Source organism: Aedes aegypti, chromosome 1 (genome assembly GCF_002204515.2).
Source record: "Aedes aegypti strain LVP_AGWG chromosome 1, AaegL5.0 Primary Assembly, whole genome shotgun sequence".
Lineage (NCBI taxonomy): Eukaryota > Metazoa > Arthropoda > Insecta > Diptera > Culicidae > Aedes > Aedes aegypti.
Window position 1 is genome coordinate 63,708,602 of NC_035107.1, and position 22,984 is coordinate 63,731,585.

Sequence of the window (22,984 nt, forward strand, 5' to 3'; positions counted from 1 at the left end):
TTGAACTGATAATATCCATACTATCCGCGAAGTAAACAAACTGAATGGATCTGTTGAAAATCGATCCTCGACACCTGTTGTTCCGTAGAATAACTTCCAGAACATTTATTGAACGATTGGCACGAAAGCCCATTGCTTTGTCGAATTCTTCGCCGGAGGTCAACTAGAAGTAACGTTCTGATTAAAAATCCAGACAGCTTCAAATTTCACCCGGACACCCTGCATTGTATGGGAAACGTTTCACATGAGAAAAAAGCGCTCCAGGTTTTTGTCCATTGATTCTTCTATCAATTTTCAATTCTATCACAAACTTTCGTTCAAAACTTCTTCTAAAATTCCATTAATTAATTTTGTTTTCCGAGAAATTTCTTCAAAACTATTCAGGATTTCTTTGCGAATTCAACCAAGAATTCTACTATGATGATCTCTGGATAATACTTCAGAGATTCTCCTAACGATTTATCCAGAGATTTTTCCAGAGTATTTTTGAAGAAGTTATTCTTTCATAGTTTTTCTTCAAAAATTCCGTTCGAAAGCCTTCACGTATAAAATTTAAGCTTATTTTAATAAGCTTTCTGTTCAAAGGATAGTTGACTGCCTTTTCTCCTACGGTAAATCATTTTTTGCAACAATTTCTTCAGGAATTTTTTTCCAGAAATTTATCAAGTTATTTTGTAGCCCTCCACGTTTTTATCCAGTGATTTTCCCATCGATTATCTCTCGATTCCATCGTAGATTTTTGTTCAAGTCTTTGTCAAATATTCAACCAGTAGGTATACTTCGTTTTCCGAGAAATTCCTCCAAAATGTTTAATGGATTTCTTTGAGAATTCAACAAAAAAATCTTCTAATTTCATCTTCAGAAAGCACTTCCCCAGAGTTACTTCAAGATTATTCTCCAAGAAACAATTCTTGCATAGTTTTTCTAAGTATTTTCTCCAAAATTTCCGTTCTGAAATTGCAATATTCATGTAAAAATAATATTGTAATAAGCTTTTTGTTCAATGGAAAGTGGACTGCCTTCTCTCCTTCGATAACTCAATTTTTGCAACAATTTCTCCAGGAAACAATCCATAGATTCTTCCGGAAATTTCTCAAGTTATTTCTTAGCTTTTCAGGTTTTTATCCAGTCATTCTCCTATCGATTTTTTTTTCGATTCTATCAAAAACTTTCGTTTAAGGCTTCGTAAAAATTCAACCAGTACCTACATTTTGTTTTCCGAGAAATTGATTCAAATTTGTACAGGATTTCTTCAAATTTGTCTTAGTTCATCTTCAGAAAGTAGTTTAGAGATTCCCAAGGACTTTCCCAGAGCTCTTTCCAGTTTACTTTCCAAGAAGTGATTCTTTCATAGCTTTCTTAATTATTCCCTCCAAAATTTCGGTTCTGGAGTCTTCGTGTATAAATATTTTCTTCATAAACTTTTTTTTCAAAGAAAAGTGGACTGCTTTGTATCCTTCGATAGCTCAATTTTTGCAAACAGTATTGTTATTCAAATTTGAGATGACTTGGGCTTCCCTGGGCATAGAGTATCATCGTACCTGCTATACGATAAATGAATGTGAAAATGGTAACTTAGGCAAAGAAAGCTCTCAGTTAATACCTGTGGAAATGCTCTTAGAACACTACGCTGAGAAGCCGGCTCTGTCCCAGTTGGGACGTTAATGTCAAGAAGAAGAAGAAGAAGAAGAAGACTTGGGCTGATATCTAGTACTGCCTCACATTGCATTCAAGCTTCTGAACAACTTTGCTGAAGACACGAACTTTCTAGGTGGCCAGGATCATGAGCTAAAATTGCTAACCAAACAGTGCTGCCTCAAATAGCTCTTAAATTTCTGCACAACTTAGCTGAAAACACGAACTTTCTAGGTGGCAATGATCATGAGAGTCTTCTGGAGTAATGAATTGGATGCATACTAGCGCCACAATACGGCAAAATTACTAACTAAAAGTGCTGTCTCAAATTGCATTCAAGCCACAACTTTTCTAAAGACATGAACTTTCTAGGAGGCCAGGATCATGAGCTAGTTCCTACTAGAATATGACAACATTACATGCAAACTAGCGCCACGTACCGGCAAAATTGCTAATCAAACAGTGCTGCATCCAATTGCTTTTAAGGGGGCAGGATCCGTCATTGAATTCGAAATTTTCGAAAGCAGTTTTTTCGTTCAAAATCAAGAAAATATGCAGGAAAATGTATTCACTGTATTCTATCCTCCAACCGAAACACAGTGAACACATTTTTATCGAATAATTTTTAGTTTTGAACAGAAAAACTGCTTTTGAAATTTCGATGATGACGATGATTACGATGACGGAGCGTTGATCGTTAAGCTGCTAAACTAGGTGCCCGAGTAAAACACATGGTATAATTAAGGTATATCAACTGATATATGACTAAATATAGTCTTATAAGAGTTAATATGTATCAATTATAACATGTGTGTTCCTTTGGTGGTCGGGATCATGAAATGTGTTGTACGGATGACTAGTAGAAAATTGTCATTTTTTTTAATAAAAATACTGAACAAACAAGTTTTGCCCTGTACTGAAGAAGAAATTTTTGTAAGCAAAACTTGTTTTCCTTGAAAGTGTCCAACATAATTACCTATTTTGAGTTTAAATTTCATTTAAATAAAAAATGACATTTTTTAAATAAACATTAAATATTTAGAATCTTTTTTTTTTTTGTAGGCTGTGTATTAGATTTTTCAGTACTTTTTTTTCAGAAATCTGAACAATTTCCTACAAGTCATCCATACAACATTCTTTTGTAGAAGTTGCCGTTTCTCGATCACTATCTTTTTTTTTGAAATCTGGTAAAAAAGTTGGGCCCTTTTCAAATGAGTCTAGATAAATTTTGGAAAAACTAAGTGTGCAAAGTGGCTTATTTTGTCAAGGTCCATCCAATTGAATTTACTTGAAATCTAAGAGGGTGATGCCAGCTCGGAATACGATTTAATAAGACAATCAAAGTTTAAAATTATTCGATTTTCGGTCATACCCCAAAGGTCATATTCTTTTTTAGACAATTGGAAGCAGATTTTTTAGTTATTCTCAAAGCTCTGCAGAAATTTGCTAACTCGAGATACATATGATTGAAAATAATCAAAATTATCTACTGATTGCACCAAAACTCAAAAACTTCACTCCAGAATATCGGAAGTGTCTGCTGAAGTAATCCTTGAGTGGAATGCTGAGAAAATTCCTAGAAAAATCTATACAGGAACTTCCTGGAGGAAAGTTTAGAAAAGTTTTGAAAAAGTTATTCGAAGATTTACTGGAGGATTTCTTGAAACATTCTCTAGAGGGATTACTGGATCAATTTCTGTTACAATGCATGGAGCAGTTATTGAAGCCATTCTAAAAAAAATAAAGGCTCAAAAAAACTGTTAGGGGTGCCTGGAAGCATTCCTGATCGTTTTCGACGATACATCTTAAAAAAATCCTTGCAGATTTTACTTTGAGGTTTCCTGATTATTTTTTTATATATCTGGAGTAATAAATCAGCATTGGAATGCTGTAAATTTTTTTGATTTAATCCTCTTGGGCTTCCATTTAGAAATCACTAGTGAAATTTCTGGACAAATCTTTTCGAGAATTGCTGTAGTAATCTATAATAGAATTTCTGCTGAGAGAGTACCTGGAGTGGTTCCTGAAGGAATCACTGGAAATATTACTGAAGCTCTTCTTCGAGGAATCCTTGCAGAAATTTATAATGTAACTGTGGAGATGCTGTGTACGTATCTATAAAGCCTTCAATGTTTATTCCTGATACATCTACGAGTTCTAGCAGATGTTTCATTTTGAACACAAAGCATTCTTCTTAGAATTTTCAAAGAAATCATTTGAAATTTCTTCAAAACTTCAAACAACAGTTCCTTTTGTGATGTATTGTTAAATTTCTTTTTACTCTTCTATGATTCTAAGAGTGCCTACAATCAACCAAAATCAATTTTCGAGGAAATACCTGAAATGTCCATGTATCAAAACGTAGAAGAGTCTTCCAAAACACCGGTACTTATGTTAATTTCAATTTTAGCGTTACGTAACAAATTAACGCTGCTTCATTCCTGGAAAAATCTGAAGAATTTTAGAAGAAAACTCAATGGAAAAGTTCGAACAATTACTAGAAAGTCTGAGTAGGATTCATGAAGAAATTTTCGTAGGCTTTCCAGCAAGAATTTCTATAGGAATCGAATTAAAAAAGCTGCAGAACACCTACCGATAGACTCTCTGGTCGTAATCCTTAGAGAATCCCAAAGAGGTATCAGCGTAGCCCTGCTGAATAATTTAAAAAAATTTCGAAATCCTTGGAAAATCTCCGGAAGTTACGTTGGAAGAATCACTGGACAAATCTTGCGGAACATTTTTAAAGGACCTATGTACAAATGAGATATTCTCTCCTCTCTCGTTCTCTTTCGATTATAACAGTGGAACACTAAAGATTTTGGGAAGTTTTTCACTATAGATCGAAAGTCAATTTCCTTGACTAGCGTTTCATACAAAAAACGCAACAAAAGAGATTAATGTGACTCAGTTATTAATGAAAGAGAAAGTAAAAAAAGACATAATTTGTTGAGCATACCCTATGAAAACATCAGCGTTTGACTGCTGACGGATTTCCCTAAAAATATATCCTATGATAAACTATTAGGCATCGCTTGCGAAATCTTTGCAGTGTCTTTGGACAAAACCTTGAAAAAACTACTGTACAAGTCCCTCAAGGAATTTAAGGAGTGATCCCTGGAGGCGTCCTTCAATTATTCCGGAGGCAATCTCTGGAATAGTTTCTGAATATATTCGATTCCTGTAAAAATCTCTGGAGGAATCACTGAAAAATGTCCTAAAGCTCTGCCTACAGGAATCTATTGAGAAATTTCTACTAGAGAAGTTATGGAGTAGTCGTATGGGAATCTTCCGAGTCATCAAGATTTACACCAGGAATCACTGCACGATCTTCCACGACTTCTTGCAGGAATTCCGTTTTGTTTACTCAATGATATTTTCCGTGGCTTGCCATGGAATTCTATTGGAATTTCTCCAAACTTTTACGCAGCTGTTTTTTTATGATATCACGTGAAATTCTCCAAGAAAATCTCGTCTTTTTTTATTTTGCTGCTAAAAATTACAAAGAATTTGCTTCAATGTTACAAGTAGAATTTAATCATTTAATTTAGCTAGGAAAAAGTTTGCTTCATTCATTCATGGTTTACATTCCTTCATAAACATTCGTGCAGATGTTATTCCAAGAATATCTTCCATGAATTTCAGTAATGATCGAGGCAAGAGTTCCTAGAAATTTCCTTGCATTAAAACCTGGAAAAAAAAAACATTCAGAACTTATTTTATAAATATTTTAGGGATAGAAAATGAAAGACATGAATGTCTTCATAGATTATATTACTCTTAGAAGAAATTAGATTCTGCAAGTGCTTAATATTGCCATCTATTTTATTTAATTGAGGCTCAATCGCGTTTAAAGCTTTACGGAGCCGCAATTCATTGTTTTGGTAGGCAATTATTTAACTTTCTAAGTATTCAATTTATTACGGGATGGAACCAGCCGATTTTCTATGAGTTACGTTATTTTTAATGTTGGATAGTAGAATTAGCTGAAAATATTGTTGGAAAACTCGAAGAAATATATTTCCGGTATGCTTCACTCAAAACCAACCCAGACTGTACTTTTGCGCTTTCGTGCTACTCAATTTATAATGTGACAAATGTACTTCAAACATATAAAGTAAAATAAAACTAAATATTACCATTTTCCCGCTTGCAACCATCTTGATCGCCGCCTAAATTCAAAGTCACTCGCAACGGCTCGGCACCTCAATTTCACAAACACCTTCAAGCGTCAAATGCTTCTTCCCTCGCAAAAATCACTCTCAGTTTCACTCGGAATTTTCAGCTCCTTCCAGCAGTTCTGCGTCTGCCTGTAGATAATCCAATTAGTAAATCCAAATGGAACAACCGGACCTCTACAATAACACACTATTATCAAACCCAGTCCCAAAAAAAAAAACTCCCCTCACGGTTCGATTCACACCGATTAATTCGCTGCCACAGTAAATCACATTAACCCACTGAATTGACAATTGAAAAACCCCGTCTTTCAATCACACTCGGCTATTTTCTACAACACATTCCGTTTCTTCAGTTATCTCAAATCACTTTGTAATCACCAACAGTAACACTAGACACGACATAAACCCCAAATTCGAGCCTTTCACTTTCGGAAGCGTCCCCGGTCCGAAGAATTGCGCGCCGTTGGTGACCGTTGGACAACCTTTTTTTGAATTCACACAGCCAAAAAATTCAAAAAGGGTTTTTTCTTTCTTCCCTCGGACTGGCGGGAACTTCTTCCCACTTCTTCGATACTTTTCGTATTCGGTTGCGATCACCCGAAAAAGAACCACACATACGCGCGCACAAGAGAGACACTCGGATCCTGAGGGTGCTGCCGCCCACAGAACACTTTTTAAGGTCAAATCTCAAAATTTCAGAAGCACAAATCTGGAGAAACGAACTTCCTTTTAGACTGAAAACTTGATCGATTGATGACCACTAGGGAGTGGTCAATCGATCAAGTTTTCAGCTTAAACGGATGATCGGTTCTCCAGATTTGTGCTCTAGAAGACTTGAGATTCATCTTCACCTTAAAACAAGTAAAAAAAGGTGGTAACCTGCGCGATTTGGATCAACAAACAGCAGAAGTATCAAAAGAGCACTGAGCCCGCAACAAGCGCCAAATGTGAACTAATCGACGAGCCGACCAGTTTGACCAGGAGACCTCCTCGAAGACATACGACTTCGCACTCGCTCGATGATGCGCGATTCTTGTGCGGCTTTGGAGTTAAAGCGTTGTTAAGATCGGGAGAGGATCTCCGCAAGCTCAAACGCGGTGCACTATGGGCCGCATGTAGAAAAATCGTGACAAAATTCTCAAGCAGTTTCATGATGAATAGAAATCAACCTCATAATACAAACTGAAACGTACATACAAAAGTCGTGTTCAGAGAGATTAGGATGCATTTTAAACTGAAATTGGTATTAGAAAGGCACGGTGCTCCCCAGACCGTTATCATCATAAAAAAATCTCCATCAAATCTGAACTCAACAGTCGTTTTCTATGGTCAAGCAGCATGTCTGGGCAAAATAAAAAAAAATCGTTGGACTAGTTTAGAAGTTACGCCCTTTCGAAGGTATAGGTCCACAAAATCAAAGGAAATCAGTGATATTTAAACGGTTTTTCATTTATCGTGATTACCAGAAGGGACGTACCATCAAAACTAGGATCAAAACTCGTTTGCCTAATTGTTTGTATCCTTTGGGCGGAGCTTTGCATACAAATATCGACAAAACATAGAGTTACACCCTTTTCGAAGCGTAACCATTATATTTATAAGCGTTAATTTCAAATAGTTTGAGGAGGCATTCTAATATCGTCAATAATGTTCCCATGTTGTCAATGAGAAGCTGCAATTACATGTCATAATAGCTTCTCACAATCGACTTGCTTTTTTATGGGCTCATTTGCTTTAAGGCATTACGAAGCCAGTTTGATCATGTCACTAATGAATGTTTTGTACAGGGTGTTCAAAATTACTTTTCCAATTCCCGGATTTTTCCCGGATGCCAAAAAAAAAAAATATAAAAAGGATGACAAAATAATCCTGCTGATGTCCTTGTTTTTTTGTAATGCAAAATTTGACCATTTGAAGAGATTTGCTTTAACTTATTTATGAATTATTTTTGAATAAATTTATATAATAGTTTTTAACAGTATTTGAAATTTGAATAGACTTTTGAATTACTTTGCCACTATTTATTTTCAATGCAAATAAAAGGGCGAATCAGCACTTTAGAAATAAACTACTCAAAGTTCAATCACGCCCATTTATTTTTTTATGATTTATTTATAGTAAAATCAATAAAAATTAATTCATGACTTATTTTTAAACTACATAGCGAACCAATACGTCTACTGGTTAGAACTAAATTTGTATATATTTATTAGTTTAGACCTTTGGAAGATTGTATATCGAAATGTCTAAAAATCTCGATAGAAAGAAAAAATATTTCCACAAAACGGCAAAATTCAATAGCCAACCTATTACCTTCTAAAAATGCTTCTAAATGCTAAAAATTCTTGATCTGGGGAAACTCTTGCTGGATCCAAGGAGAGATCTTTTTAGCAGAAACCATATCACCGAAATTATTTTATCGTTCTCCTATGAAGCTGATTATTTATCTTTTTTAATCTCTTGAGTGATCTATCAAAGATTTGGCCAAGAATCTCATCAAGAATCACAAAAGTTTGACCCAAAATATCTAAAGGACCTATATATTTATTTATCTATCAAAGATCTTGTCATGAATCTATGAATAATCTTACAAGAAATTTGTTAGAAAAAATTGGAATAATTCGCTGAAAATATTCAGAAATTCATACGAAATCTCGTCAGAAGATTCTTATTAACTATGTCATAGGTCTAGGTAATTTCAAATTAGCAACCCAGACAAGGCTTAACCAAGAATCAGGATAATCAACAACTACGCAAAACGTATTTTTTAAGGAATCTGTCCAGTATTTCAATAGATCTCCCAAAAAAATAGCCAAATTTTTGGTTAGCTCAGCTTTTTGGCCAACCTCTACAAAAGTACTAAGATTTTATTTTTATTTTATTTTTTGAATTCCCTAAAAACCTTATTAGCAATCTTCTAATAACCTCTTGAGTAATCTTCTAGATAGAACTTTCAAGAAACTGGTCAATTATTGGCTCGATACCTACTTGTTGAATTCCAGCAAAGATCTCATTAGAAATTTCCATGAATCAAAAAGGAAATCTAACAATCATCTCACCAAGAACCTTTCCAGTGAACCCTAATTACGCTTCTTGAAATGTTTCAAGGATGGTAATCGTTAATAACCTTTCTACCAACAATTAGTAAGGATACGAAGTTCGAGTCGACAGACAGACGTAAAATTTCTGGAAAAAATTTAGTTTTGGGCAAATTGCTTGAAACTGATACAAACTGGTATTCTTATGTTTGAAATACATATGTTCCATGTATGTTTTTCAAATTCACAGGTATTTCCTGTATTTTCCCCGATCGTTAGTGATTCCCGGGGTTTTTCCGGTTTTACCGGATGAATGGACACCCTGTTTGTAGGACTTTTGTTTTTTTTTATTCAAATTTTGTTCACGAACGCTTTACACCGAAATTCCATTGATTTAAATTGTGCCATTTAACTGAAAAAAAAGCAATGTTTAATGTAAGCGCTCAAGTTCGTTTAGTTTTTCAGATTACTATGCTATATATTTTTTTTGCGATTCATAATAATATAAAATTGGCTCCGTAATGTATTATAGCGCTTGGACCTATGAAAATTGAGTTGATTGTGAAAACCTTTAGCCACATATAAAATCAGTTTGTCGTTTACAACATTTGAACAAGATTAACGATTAGAATGCCTCTCTGAATTTGTGGATGTATACCTTCAAAAGATCGTAACATTTTTTTTATTTTGCTCAGACATGCAGTTCATTGTTGAGCTCAGATTTGTAGAGGTTTTCTCCCGATAATAACAGTCTGAAAAGCACTGTGGAAGGATCTCTAAGGGAAAAGTAAATGTAGATATTTAAAAAAAAATTAAAATCATTATGATAATTTCAGATTACAAACACATTTCGAATTACACTCTACGAAAAAAATATTACATTATGCTTATCCATTGGTCGCATCACCAACCAAAGGTGATTTTCAGGTCTTATTTCTTCCACACTAGTAAAAATACCCTTCCCATGGTGATTGTGAAGATGCAGAGGTATTCTCGGTCTCTGGAAGCAACAATCATTATGCAATTTCTGATTTTCATTAAGGCTAAGAAGCCTGTCATTCGTTTTGGCAGCCGTGTTGATTTTGCAGATCGCAATTTCAAAGTAATAAAACTTGGTCGTCATAGTAATACTGATTCACAAAAAGAATCATTGTAAGTGCTTACAAACAGAAAGTATGCTGATACTTTTTCTTTGATTTTCGTGAGATGAACTATCCACAATAATCGACGCGTACAAATTTCAATGACGGCCTACTTCGCCTTAATTCGAAATTGTGACATGATTTGGCAAAAATCATTGACGACGCGTACAAATTTCAATGAGGGCCTACTTCGCCCTTAAAATTGCACCATTCTTCTAAAATTGCACAGAGAATACCTCAGATGAAGCTTCAATGTCCAATCACACTACCCTTAATATTTCTAGATTGATAACGGCGCTGGTCACGGTAAGTAAGCTGTTAAGTCAATTATATTCAATCCTAGCGATAGATAGAACCTATGATATTTCATGTCATTATCAAGAATGACGACACGGATAGATAGAGAAAGGGACGGGTCTGGGTCTGGGATTGTACCCACGAGCTCCTGCTTGGGAAGCAGATGCAATAGCCATTAGACTACAAACCCCATCCAATTTGAAAAAAATGTTAAAAATATTCGAAGATATCGCTTGTACTTGTACCGATTCATCTCGACCATCCGCGAATCCAAAACATTTTGGAACCGTAATATGGGGTGAAGTTGAGTAAAATGGGGTGGAGCCGATCACTTGTGGGATGTATAATCCCCCAAATATATTTTTAAACCTGTAACCATCGAACCGGTTATCGAATTTTGTGAGCGAAATTTTGATATAATGTTATCATAATAACAAAAACAATTTTTGGGCATCAAAACGTGAAGTTTTTGCTTCAGGAACGAAGTTGATTTGGAATCACTGATTCTGATTCAGATCTCAGAAATCTTGAAGCTTGTGGTCATTTTGTGAATTATAGGATATCCCGACTAAGGGTACATAACAAAATTATATCAGCATATGTTATTATGTTATAAGTTTTTTTCGAACATAGGTTGTTACAAACTTGATGCAGGATGTTGTTAAAATAACTAAAATTATAACAAAAAGTGCATGAATAGTAACATAAACATAACAAAATGTGTTTTAATTCTATCAAAAACATATCAAACCAAGTTACAGTTAACTCTCCTTTACTCGATATTGAAGGGACCATCGAGTTAGGGAGGTATCGAGTTACAGAACACAAAATCAGTGCAATTGCTATTCAAGGGACCATCGAGTTAGCCATGAAAACCAACTTTTACTATGGTTCTCTAACTCGATATCGAGATACAGAATATCGAGTAAGGGAGAGTTAACTGTATAATGTTTGATACAAAGTATCAAAATTATGATACTGTTCGATATACGATAATATTGTATATTATTGAAATGCATAACTATCTATTTATTTTGTTATAAAGTTGTTAAAAATGAACAAAAAAATATCTTAAAGGGAAATAAAACACATTATGTTATATTTCTGTTTTATTTTGTTCTATGGATAACGGAGCCTAACAAAATTATATCATAATATGATATACATATCATATTCTGATAAAATTTTATTATATTTTTGTTACAAGCCTCTAGTCGGGATACCACTAACCTTTACAGTACTGGGTGTCAACATCGATATTCGATTTTGAAGAGATTTTCAGAAAAAAAATCACAAATTAATTGTATTTTTGATGGAGTCTTTTTTGTTTATGCATAGAATAGTCAATTGTTAAAGGAAGTTCTCAGGTCAATAATGTAATACTGCTCGTAAAAAAGTATGCTGAGAACAGGCTCTGAACTGGTGGAACGTAATGCCAGAAATAAGATAAAGTACAGTCGACTCTCCATAACTCGATATTAAAGGGACCATCGACTTATAGAATTATCGAGTTATAGAACATACCAACACAAAAAAATCACAAAATCGAAGGAAAAAATTTCTGTATTTTTAATACATATATGATCACTTCTGTAAGAAAGCAATATTATTTTGTTGATAGTATTTTACAAACTGTTATTTGAAGACTTTTTTCGAAATGCTCGAAAAATCACCTTATTTTTACTAACACTATTTTCATGTTTTTCTACTTTTATTAAAACTTACAAGTATTCATTTACCTCCAAACATGGATTATACCAAGTTTCCTCAAATAATAATGATTTTTAAATATATATCGAGTTATGGAGAGAAAATTACCTCCCACGTGACATCGACTAGTGGAGATATCGAGTTATAGAATTATCGACTTAAGGAGAGCACGATGTATGGAAATTTGAAGGGACCGAAAAATCCATCGAGTTATGGAGTACATCGAGTTATAGAATATCGAGTTGTGGAGAGTCGACTGTATATGAGATGATGTTAATTTTGTAGTGAAAAAACAGAAAATTTAAGCCATCAAACGACAATATTAGAAGAGTTTGCAAAAAAAAACATCTGAAACCTGACCATTTTATAATTAATGACACGATATTGAATCACATTTGGATGAAAATTCAAAAATTTTGAGCAGTCGGAAGTACATGATATTCTGGTAGTGGCTCCATAGGGTCACTTTCGGAACCGATTTTCGGTGACCATGTTACATAAATGATCACAATACTTGCCAAACTGAAACAGGTGAAATATTCTATCAAATAGATTAATGTTCCATCGATTTTTTACATTTTTCGATTAAGTTTCTTGTATCTTCTTCACAATTTTCATTTGGAGATACCCTAGGTACCCAAACAAGTTCGGATCTAAATCCGGAACCATCACCAAATTCAAAATTTTCAATGCGTTTATCAAAAATAAAACTTATTTGTGATTTTTCCTGAAAATCTAATCAATAACGGCCGAATGATGGCGAAGATACATAATTTATACAAAATATATAAATACAAAAGCGCCAGAAGTTAGGCAATTTTCTTAGAAAGTAACACAGAAAGTAACATATTCACGAAGAGAACGGTTTTTTCTTCTAATGATTTTTTCTGCAATCTAAATTCGGAAAATGGACTCAGAAAACAAATCAGGAATGTTTGAAACAGTTTATTTGACCGGTTTCTTTATACAGCCTTGGCAATAGTCGATTGTTTAAAAAAGTTTATGGAGTTCAACAGTTTATCAAACATTAAAAAAAAACTGTTTACCATGTTCTACATATTTTTGTTTCACATTTCTCCAAAAAGTTGTGTATGGGAAATCGTAGATCTAGTTAAATCCTACAACTTTGCTTAGTACACAACTTCGTTTGTGAGTTACAAGCGAATTGCGAGTTTTTGAAGTAAATTTGCTCAATTTACAAAAAATACAGTCTCACAGTTTTGACTACAAAAGTTACCTAAGATATGACCTTTTGAACGCCACTGGAAGAAGAATTTTATCGTACCAACTTCATAAAATATGGGTATCCAATGATTTTTTTCAGCTTTTCATTTAAATTTGATTATAACTTCAAAATCACATGAAATACAAACTTGAAGTGTTCAGCAAAAATGTGTTTCATTACTTCCTAACTACAACTCTACTAAAGACTACATTCACGTGAAACTGAAAACAAAAAAGGCTGAAACAAAAAACTTTTTTGGTCCCACTCTAAGTTAAAACTTTCAGAATTAATTTACTACGCACAAATGAAGAGTCAAATCAAAATTATATTCGACAAAGTTGTTCATAAAAACGTTTTCTAGAAAGTCGCAGAAGAGCGTAGCGTCCCTGACCTATTTTTACAACCAAATTTTCGTGATCTTTTGGTTCTAATTTCCACAAAATTTCTAATTTCCACAACTTTTGACACAACATCACAACATTATTTAAGTTTCGTGACCTGTACTATGAACCCCAGTTGGACGATCGGTTCTGGATTTATACGGATGTTCCTTTCGGATGAACCTTGCTGGCCGGTTCCGGATTCCCTGGAACCGGTTCCTTGGGCATCAGTTGTGGGCTAAAATGTAATCACCACAAACCATATCATGCGTCACATCAATCTTCAAGATTTTGCAACAGAAATATGATACAATACATATTGAGTAATTGTGTGCAACATTTACAAGTAGTTCTGGAATATCCGATGCATATTGAGTATTTTTTTGCCCCATATGGTCATATAAAAATACTTTCAGGATTTTTGAGAGCCGATTTAAGGACCCTGTAAAAGGACATAAGTCAGATGATTACAAACCCTACAATGCGACACATCAACCTTTAATTTTTTTTTTGCTAGGAATATAGAATTAAGCAAATTGAGTAATTTCTTGCAACATACGGTCAAAAGAAATTCCGAAATGTTCTGGAGCCGACAACAGGACCCTGGAACAGGACATCAATGACATCAGATGAATACAGACCCCACAGAACAACCGTACAAATCCGGAACTGATCATCCGACTGGGGTTCCCAGTACAGGTTACGAGACTTGAGTAGTGTTGCGTGAAAATTTTATAAAATCGACTGAAAATTATGGAAGTTAGTGCTAAAATATTTCGAAAATTTGGTTGTTAGAATAGGTCAGGGACGCAAAGGTTAACCCCTCTACCGGCAGGTTCATTTTTTTACCGCGAAAAAAATATTCAAATCGCGATAACTTTTTTGTTTCTCGATATTTTTGCACAAGATCTCAAAAAGCTCTTCAAGTTTAAGAATTCGTGTCGATATTAATCATTGGTGCTCTAGTTTTGAAGATATTCCGATGTTCCTTGGGGGGCCGACATTCTCCATATAAGGAACTACTCTGAACAAAAATCATACAAATCGGTTCAGTATGTTTGGAGAAATCTGGAAATAAGAAGGTTTTTTAGAGATCACAAACTCTAGTTGGAATTGAATGGTATAGTATTGAATTCGGTTGTCATTTACTTACAGATATTGTACTGAACAACTCGAAGGTTTATTATTTGAGAATAAAGTTGTCCCGTTTATAAAAACTTTAATTCCTTAAAATGCAATGATTTTTTATAAGAAGACGAGTATCATTATCGGTCACATCATGAATTTCATTTACAAAAAAAATGTGTTTGAACTTTTGCCGCCAAATTTCGATTTCTGACCCATAGTGCAACGGTGATCGTTCGTTGCAAACTGCCCGCATACGCAAGAAGATTGGCACAAGCAGGTGAGCTTTTGCTCTCGCTTGGATCATCTTTGCTCTTCTTTTGTGCGGAGAAATAGAGAGAAAGCTCACCCGTCTGGGGGATACTTGTATGTGTGTTAAGTCAAGGCGAATGCGTAATCGTTCAATTCAGCTTTAAATGTTTAAACATAAGAAAGGCACCCATATTAGCGGATTTTCTGTGGTAATCACCGTAAAAACAATAAAAGCTGAATGGTTATATGGGAGTTGATGAAGGTGGCTCAGAGGCAAATATTGGAAGATGGGCTGCGAGTGTAAGTGTATGAGTAAGGTTTTCGCAGTCAAGGGAGTTCTTGTCTCGAAGACAAGACGAGGCTCGGAAGTTCAAGGGATGATCATATTTATTGGTCAATCTATTCAGAAAAACTTATGGCAATTCAGGCTTCTCCCAGCTTGTAAGGCTTTTCTCAGAAGCTTGGAAGGCTTTTCCCTATAAGCTTAGAAGGCATCTCCTAGAAACTTGAATGATTCTCCTAGAAGCAGACTTCTCCCGTGAAGTTTGTAAGGCTTTTCCCTAGAAGCATAGAAGGCTTCTCCCAGAAGCATAGAAGGCTTCTCCCAGAAGCATAGAAGGCTTCTCTTAGAATCTTGAAGGCTTCTCTTAGAAGCTTGAAGGCTTCTTCTAGAAGCTTGGAAGGCTTCTCCTAGAAGCTTGGAAGGCTTCTCCTAGGTTTTACAGTGTGCCCTGATCTTCGCTTTTCTTTGGCATATTGTTCTGGGTTTCTCATCTGAGTACCCTTCGATACTGCCAATCAGGAAATTGGTGAGCTCGTTTTATACCATCATATTTTAACTTAATAAATATTTTGCATTGTAATCAAAATTACAAAATTTCAGCAGACGAATGATAACCTTTGTGGTACTTATTTGGCTGCATTTTAGAAATGACAAATTTAAATACAAAAAAAAATTGAGCGTTCCTACAAGCTATCCATGTGTTTTTTACCCGACCACATTATAAGACTATATTGACTTTGGTTGAAGCTCGATTTTCTGCGAATTCACAGAAGTTCAATGTTTGTTATCTACCTCATTACAAAATTACTCATATATGTTTGAAGATTTCTTCAAACGAACAAGCTTCATAAAATCTTACTTTCAATTTGACATTCTCTCATAAAAAATTAATGAATCACCACTAACGACACAGACATTGTTTGCCCCAACCTTGGACCTGTTTGTGTGCAGTCAACTTTTCCCATTCCCGAGATCACCCTTTATTGTTGTTTGCGCCGCCAACAAAACTGTCACCGCCAGCAACAGGTTTCCATACTCCATTGTGGTGAGCGTGATCGCATGGAATCGTCATCGCTGCGGGCATCAGGTGAAACACCCAGTCAATGATGACGACGACTTCGATGATGATGATGCAACAAGTGCGGCGGCGATGCTACATCGCACACAACTACCACCAAGAAACCTGTTACTTCACCCACTCAAGCCATCATGGTATTGGTGTTAGGAAGAGCTCGCGATGACAGACCGCCTGCCAATGATGACGGACGATCGATGATGATCTTGAAAATGAAGATCCATTCATATCACCCACTTCTCACTGTCTCTCTTGCTCAAATTATCTTTTTCTCTCTATTGGATCGTTTCTTATAAGGTTAGGATCTTGTATGCTGGTTTGTGTGTTATGGGCGCGATCTTCGATTCGCACATTTTTATCTCCCTCTTTTATTCACGGTCCGAGAGGTTACCGCAAAAATTGCATCCGAAAAAAAAACAAGGAATTGGAAACCTGTTTTCTTGTGTCGAAGCGGTTTGCCTATGATGGCGATGATGATGATCCGAATCCCGTACACGTAGGTACATCCGAACCGACCGAAGATGATGATCTTCGGGAAACTGGTTAGAGTTTGTTCTTTGAATCAGTGGATCTTCACGAGGTGTGGGTGCTAGAGGTTAGATCACAATTTTTGCGCGAATACCGGTAGTTGGCGGCCACGTGAGCGCGAAGAGTTGCCCAAGCGAGTCGAATCCAAGTTCCATTCGATAGTACGAGGCGTTCAATTACTTAGCACCCCCGTTCGATATCGTTGGAATTGTGCGATACGATAAGACCTTTTCTTCGATTGGAAGGACGGCACCAGGGGAAATGTTTAGAAAACTTGAAGGAGGCGGCGCAGGCGAAGGGAACTGTAAACCGAACGGTCGTCGACGGTTTCTTATCTAATCAATGAAGCAAAGCGCAGCACAGCAAACGGACGGAACGTGCCGCAATGAAATTCCTCGAAATCTATGAAGCAGATAGGATGCGGGGCAACCCGAGCAGAAAAGTGTGAATTATGATCAACTAAACGGTTTGGATGATTGGATAACTATTTGGGTTATGGTTTTGATTGAACTGTAGTGTTGAATCAAAAACTGCTAAGAAGTGAGCCAACTGTGCTTAGAAAACATGTTGAATAATTTCAAAATTGTGACAATTAAATTGAAATTGAAATCATACATTTACGATCATATAAATGGTACTAATCATAATTGAAGATATAATAACCATAACAGTTACAGTTAATTGACATTAAGCTGTAGTATTGGAAATTGATCATATTTGTACAAGGTTGTCTACATAGGAATCATCACTGTATTACCATTTCATGTAGAATCGACACAAAAACATACTTCATACTTCAATCGTTTAACATCATATGAGCCAATGGTAACCACTGACATATCCCCCTCTACTAGGGCTAAACACATCAAGCAAAGGTCGATTTCTGTCTCGATTTAGCCCCGCAACGATAATTTACTTGATGGACCAGAAAATGACACCTCCACCGGCTGAGCGCTGTCAGTCACTCGCAATCATATCTCAATTACATCATCACGCGCTAACAACCATTAAGACGATAACGGCGACAGCTAGGACCTAACAACACGACCAAAGACAACTTGACCGAAGCTACAGACTGGGGAAACATACCGTACGCGCCGACCAAGATCTTATCTCCACCTTACACGGGCAACCATAATGTAATTGCATGGGGCAATGGGTTTCGGGCGGATGAAATTTAGTGGAAACGTCCCACCGGTCGAGGATCTTTTCGGGTTGGAAATTTTCTCGACTTCCCAGGGCATAAGAGTATCTTCGTACCTGCCACACGATATACACATGCAAAAATGGTCATTGGCATAGTAAGCTCTCAGTTAATAACTGTGGAAGTGCTCATAAGAACACTAAGCTGAGAAGCAGGCTCTGTCCCAGTGGGGACGTAACGCCAGAAAGAAGAAGAAGAAGTATCGATTTTGTACATCGAGTGATTCAACCTTAACTTGAAATGGATAACAATTGAGTTAATCATCAATTTATTGTGATTTGTCAATGTTCAAATCTGATCAAATCTCACAGAACTTCTGCGTGAATCTCTTCAAACTTTCCAGAGAAGAGTTCAAAATTCTAGAAAAAAGCCTTCATTCAACCTTCAAGCGTCTTGGAGAAGCCTTCCAAACATCTGTGAAAAGTATTTCCAAGTTTTTGGGTAGAAACCTTCACAGTTTCTGAGAGAAGCCTTTTCAAGCTTCTTCGGACAAGCCTTACAAGCTTCTGGAAGAAGATTTTCAAGATTCTGGGAAGAAGCATACCAAGCATTTTGGAAGAAGCGTTTCAATCTTCTAGGAGAAGCCTTCCAAACTTCTGGGAAAAGCCTTCCAAGCTTCTGGGAAAAGCCTTCCAAGCTTCTGGGAGAAGCCTTTCAAGCTTTTGGGAGCAGCCTTCCAAGTTTCTGTAAGAAGCCTTTCAAACTTCTGGGAGAAGCCATTCAAGCTTCTGGGAGAAGCCTTCCTAGTTTCTGGGGAGATGCATTCCAAGCTTTTCGGAAGAAGCCTTTCAATCTTCTGGGAGAAGCCTGCCAAGCTTCTGGGAGAAGCCTTTCAAGCTTATATGGAGAAGCCTCATTGACGTAAATAGGGAGGGGCCAGGGGGGGCCTGGCCTTCCTGAATCATTGGCTTGCCCCCCCCCCCCCCCCCCCGAAAAAAATAGAAAAGAAACGACAATATAGTTGAAATTAGTGTTTTGTACCAAACATTCCCTTATGATACTAAACGCGTTTAATGACAGGCAATAGAAATATATAGTTTTAAAACGTCACATACTGCCATACTGTTTTACTTTTTGGCCTTCCCGATATTGAAATTCATTGAAACACGTTTTATATTTAGCAGAACTGATTTGATCCATTATGTTAATTAGAAAACAAGCAGATGTTTTGTGATTCATTATCTAGAACGAATCGTTGTTACTGTAAAAAGTTTGTGTATATGAGTTGTGGTGAAGTTTTACAAAAAATGTTTCTCAAAAATAAACAATGATGCAGCAAGCAAATTTTATTTTGTATTCTTAAAACTTAACCTAACAAACTTTAAAGTTAAAGTTTGAACAAATCTAGAAAGACTAACTGCAAACGGTTTTCTGTAAGTCACACTAATATTATAATTTTTTGCATGTAAAATCACAAAATATTCTTAAATTTCTCTTGACTCAGATTCCTTATTTTACCAAGTCCAATGAAACAGCCGTTTGTTAGGTGACCTTTAGTTACATCTATGTCAGTTACAGGTGACTGATTGTTTTTTATGAAAGAGCTCATGAATTTTTCAGGGGGTGGGCATTTCACATAAAGACGTTTCGCATATGGACGTTTGGCATAATGAGAATTATATGCCTTCTTTAAAATGCTACCTGTTCTTGTATGAAACTGCTTTATGCCTAACGCCCTTCTAGGCCTATCATAAAGATGCTCTGAAGTGTAATTTCTGGCCCATAGTGGATAGACAAATTTACAAATTAGCCCGAATCCACATATTATCTTCAAGTTTAAGCGAAATTTGCCTGATTGTGGGAAAAAAAGTTACCAACATTTCACAAATTTTCACTTAGTTTTGCGCAAACTGTTTTTTTTTTGTATATTTCAATATACCCTGTTTTGGGAAATTTTTTGATGAAAATTTAGTGTGTATTATTCTGTAAACATAAGTTTATGGCTGGTACAGGGATTGAATCCTGAGAAAATTGAGAGAATCTCTCACGTATCGCTCTCTGTAACTATCATAACATGCTGCACATTATGAAATACTGTTTATCGTATACTGCAACAACTTTGATCAGATTGGGGGGATAGTAGTGCATGCTAAAACTCCTCTAAACATGCTCCAAGCCTGGAGGACACTATTGCTATTGGAAGTTCGTGGATTGTTTATCGTGCCAGTAAGGAAAAACACCTGTCCCCAACGGTAAACAAACGAGAAAAATGGATTTTATCATCGCTCTCTCTTTGGGGCTCTCGCTCGCTGCTTCCATTTATCAGACTTGTTACACCTTGCGATACAATGACGATCGTGGACCGCAACAGATGGGATGTTTTTCTTTGCTTGCTTTGATCGTGCTTCATACTCAAATGAGAGCGAATTCTGCAATGCCTGGGCTGGTATAAAGAATGTCTTTTGTAAAAGTGTCGATATTTTGCGTTTTGGGCAGCGAAGACTATCAATTTTGAAACTATTATAACTAAAAATTGATAAATATTTTAACACAAGTTTGTTTAGCACAATTATAGCAAATGAGGTTCACTGTGTGATATTTATTTCTTTGCAACTGCTATTGTTTTTATGAAAATTTAGATTAAACCACCAAGGCCGAAGCTTTGCCTTACATTACTTTAATTGAATATTATTAAATCCCTTAACAAAATACCTTCCATTTTGCTTTCTTCAAACAACTGTTATCTAAGGATTTTGATGACAACAGCTTTAATTGAAAAGAAAACTTTCAATCCTTCAATATGACGATAGCCAAGCAGCTTTATGATGTAAAGTCTAAACTCGAACATAAATGGTATTATTCAATCCTACGCTAAAATTTTGGTTTCGAGAGGTTTAGACAAATGAATCGCTCGCTGCATAAATACCGAGCAACAATAATACATATTTTCAAACTAGCAAGCGTTTTTTTTTCATTGAAGGTTTGGGTTTTGTTTTGGCTTTTCAGTTCCAAGAGGTTAGAATTTCACATTGATTAATTAAGTTAGCGTTAGCGTTAGCGTAGTTCACATTGATTAATTAAGTTTAATTAAGGATCAATAATTAAACTGATACATTTGAAACTTTATCTTGTTTTATAACTCTGCTAAAATTTTCAAATCGAATTGTAAAGGTAAATTTGTTTCCTGATTGATCCTGATGAAAAGCAGACTTTTAAATCTTTGTATTTCATTCGAGATATATTTGATTGGGTTGAATATGTCATCATGGCAATTTAAAACGTCGAAGCGTTGTACTATGTACTATTTTTCCACAAAATGACATTTGGTAACAAAGAAATTTGATCAATTGATGTTGGACGATATTCAAGATTTTATATACCTACCTTTGTATGAAAGTGCTCCACTATAATTGGTTCACAAATATTATCGAAACAAGCATAGTAAAGTTATTTAAATCCTAAATTTAATGTAAAACTTCTATTTCTCATGATAAGGGGCCGTGGCCCCCCTCAAGTCTGATGGCTATTTACGCCCATGAGAAGCCTTTCTAAATTCTCTAGAGAAGCCTTTCAAACTTCTCTGGAAAAGCCTTTCAAGCTTCTCTGAAGAAGCCTTTCAAGCTTCTCTGAAGAAGCCTTTCAAGATTCTCCGGAGAAGCCTTTCAAGCTTCTCTGCAGAAGCCTTCCAAGCTTCTCTGGAGCAGACTTCCAAGCTTCCCTGGAGAAGCTTTTCAAGCTTATCTGAAGAAGCCTTTTAAGCTTCTCTGAAGATGCCCTTCAAGCTTCTCTGGAGAAGCCCTTCAAGCTTCTCTGGAGGACCCTTTCAAGCTTCTCTGGAAGAGCCTTTCAAGCTTCTCTGAAGAAGCTTTTCAAGCTTCTCTGGAGAAGCCTTTCAAGCTTCTCTGGACAAGCCTTTCAAGCTTCTCTGGAGAAGCCTTTCAAGCTTCTCTGGAGACGCCTTTCAAGCTTCTCTGGAGACGCCTTTCAAGCTTCTCTGGAGAAGCCTTTCAAGCTTCTCTGGAGAAGCCTTTCAAGCTTCTCTGGAGAAGCCTTTCAAGCTTCTCTGGAGAAGCCTTTCAAGCTTCTCTGGAGATGCCTTTCAAGGAGGACCCTTGAAAGCTTCTTTAGATAACCTTTTCGAGCTTCTTTGGAGAACCCTTTCGAGCTTTTCTGGAAAAGCCTTTCAAGCTTCTCTGGAGGACCCTTTCAAGCTTCTCTGGAAGAGCCTTTCAAGCTTCTCTGAAGAAGCTTTTCAAGCTTCTCTGGAGGAGACTTTCAAGCTTCTCTGGACAAGCCTTTCAAGCTTCTCTGGACAATCATTTCAAGCTTCTCTGGAGAAGCCTTTCAAGCTTCTCTGGAGACGCCTTTCAAGCTTCTCTGGAGAAGCCTTTCAAGCTTCTCTGGAGAAGCCTTTCAAGCTTCTCTGGACAAGCCTTTCAAGCTTCTCTGGACAAGCCTTTCAAGCTTCTCTGGACAAGCCTTTCAAGCTTCTCTGGAGAAGCCTTTCAAGCTTCTCTGGAGAAGCCTTTCAAGCTTCTCTGGAGAAGCCTTTCAAGCTTCTCTGGAGAAGCCTTTCAAGCTTCTCTGGAGATGCCTTTCAAGGAGGACCCTTGAAAGCTTCTTTAGATAACCTTTTCGAGCTTCTTTGGAGAACCCTTTCGAGCTTTTCTGGAAAAGCCTTTTAAGCTTCTCTGGAGGACCCTTTCAAGCTTCTCTGGAAGAGCCTTTCAAGCTTCTCTGAAGAAGCTTTTCAAGCTTCTCTGGAGAAGCCTTTCAAGCTTCTCTGGACAAGCCTTTCAAGCTTCTCTGGAGAAGCCTTTCAAGCTTCTCTGGAGACGCCTTTCAAGCTTCTCTGGAGAAGCCTTTCAAGCTTCTCTGGAGAAGCCTTTCAAGCTTCTCTGGAGAAGCCTTTCAAGCTTCTCTGGAGAAGCCTTTCAAGCTTCTCTGGAGAAGCCTTTCAAGCTTCTCTGGA

The 22,984-nt window shown here is 36.4% G+C and overlaps 1 protein-coding gene across 12 annotated transcripts in view; it reads right to left on the reverse strand.

The window, feature by feature from the left end:
• LOC5569750 (moesin/ezrin/radixin homolog 1) overlaps window positions 1–22,984 on the reverse strand; it is a 219,737-nt gene that overhangs the window by 96,448 nt on the left and 100,305 nt on the right. For 4 of the 12 annotated variants that reach the window (XM_021837933.1, XM_021837925.1, XM_021837918.1 and 1 more), the window contains exons 1-2: window positions 6,693–6,833; window positions 5,772–5,942 (exon numbers count right to left, since the gene is read on the reverse strand). The exons of 3 other annotated variants lie outside the window; for them this stretch is intronic. In XM_021837933.1, coding sequence (XP_021693625.1) covers window positions 5,772–5,792 — 21 coding nt within the window. In that variant the 5' untranslated portion in view covers window positions 5,793–5,942; window positions 6,693–6,833. Of the gene's footprint in view, window positions 1–5,771; window positions 5,988–6,664; window positions 6,834–22,984 lie in introns of those variants that run through there. 5 more of the 12 variants (XM_021837879.1, XM_021837883.1, XM_021837941.1 and 2 more) reach the window with 5 other exon arrangements.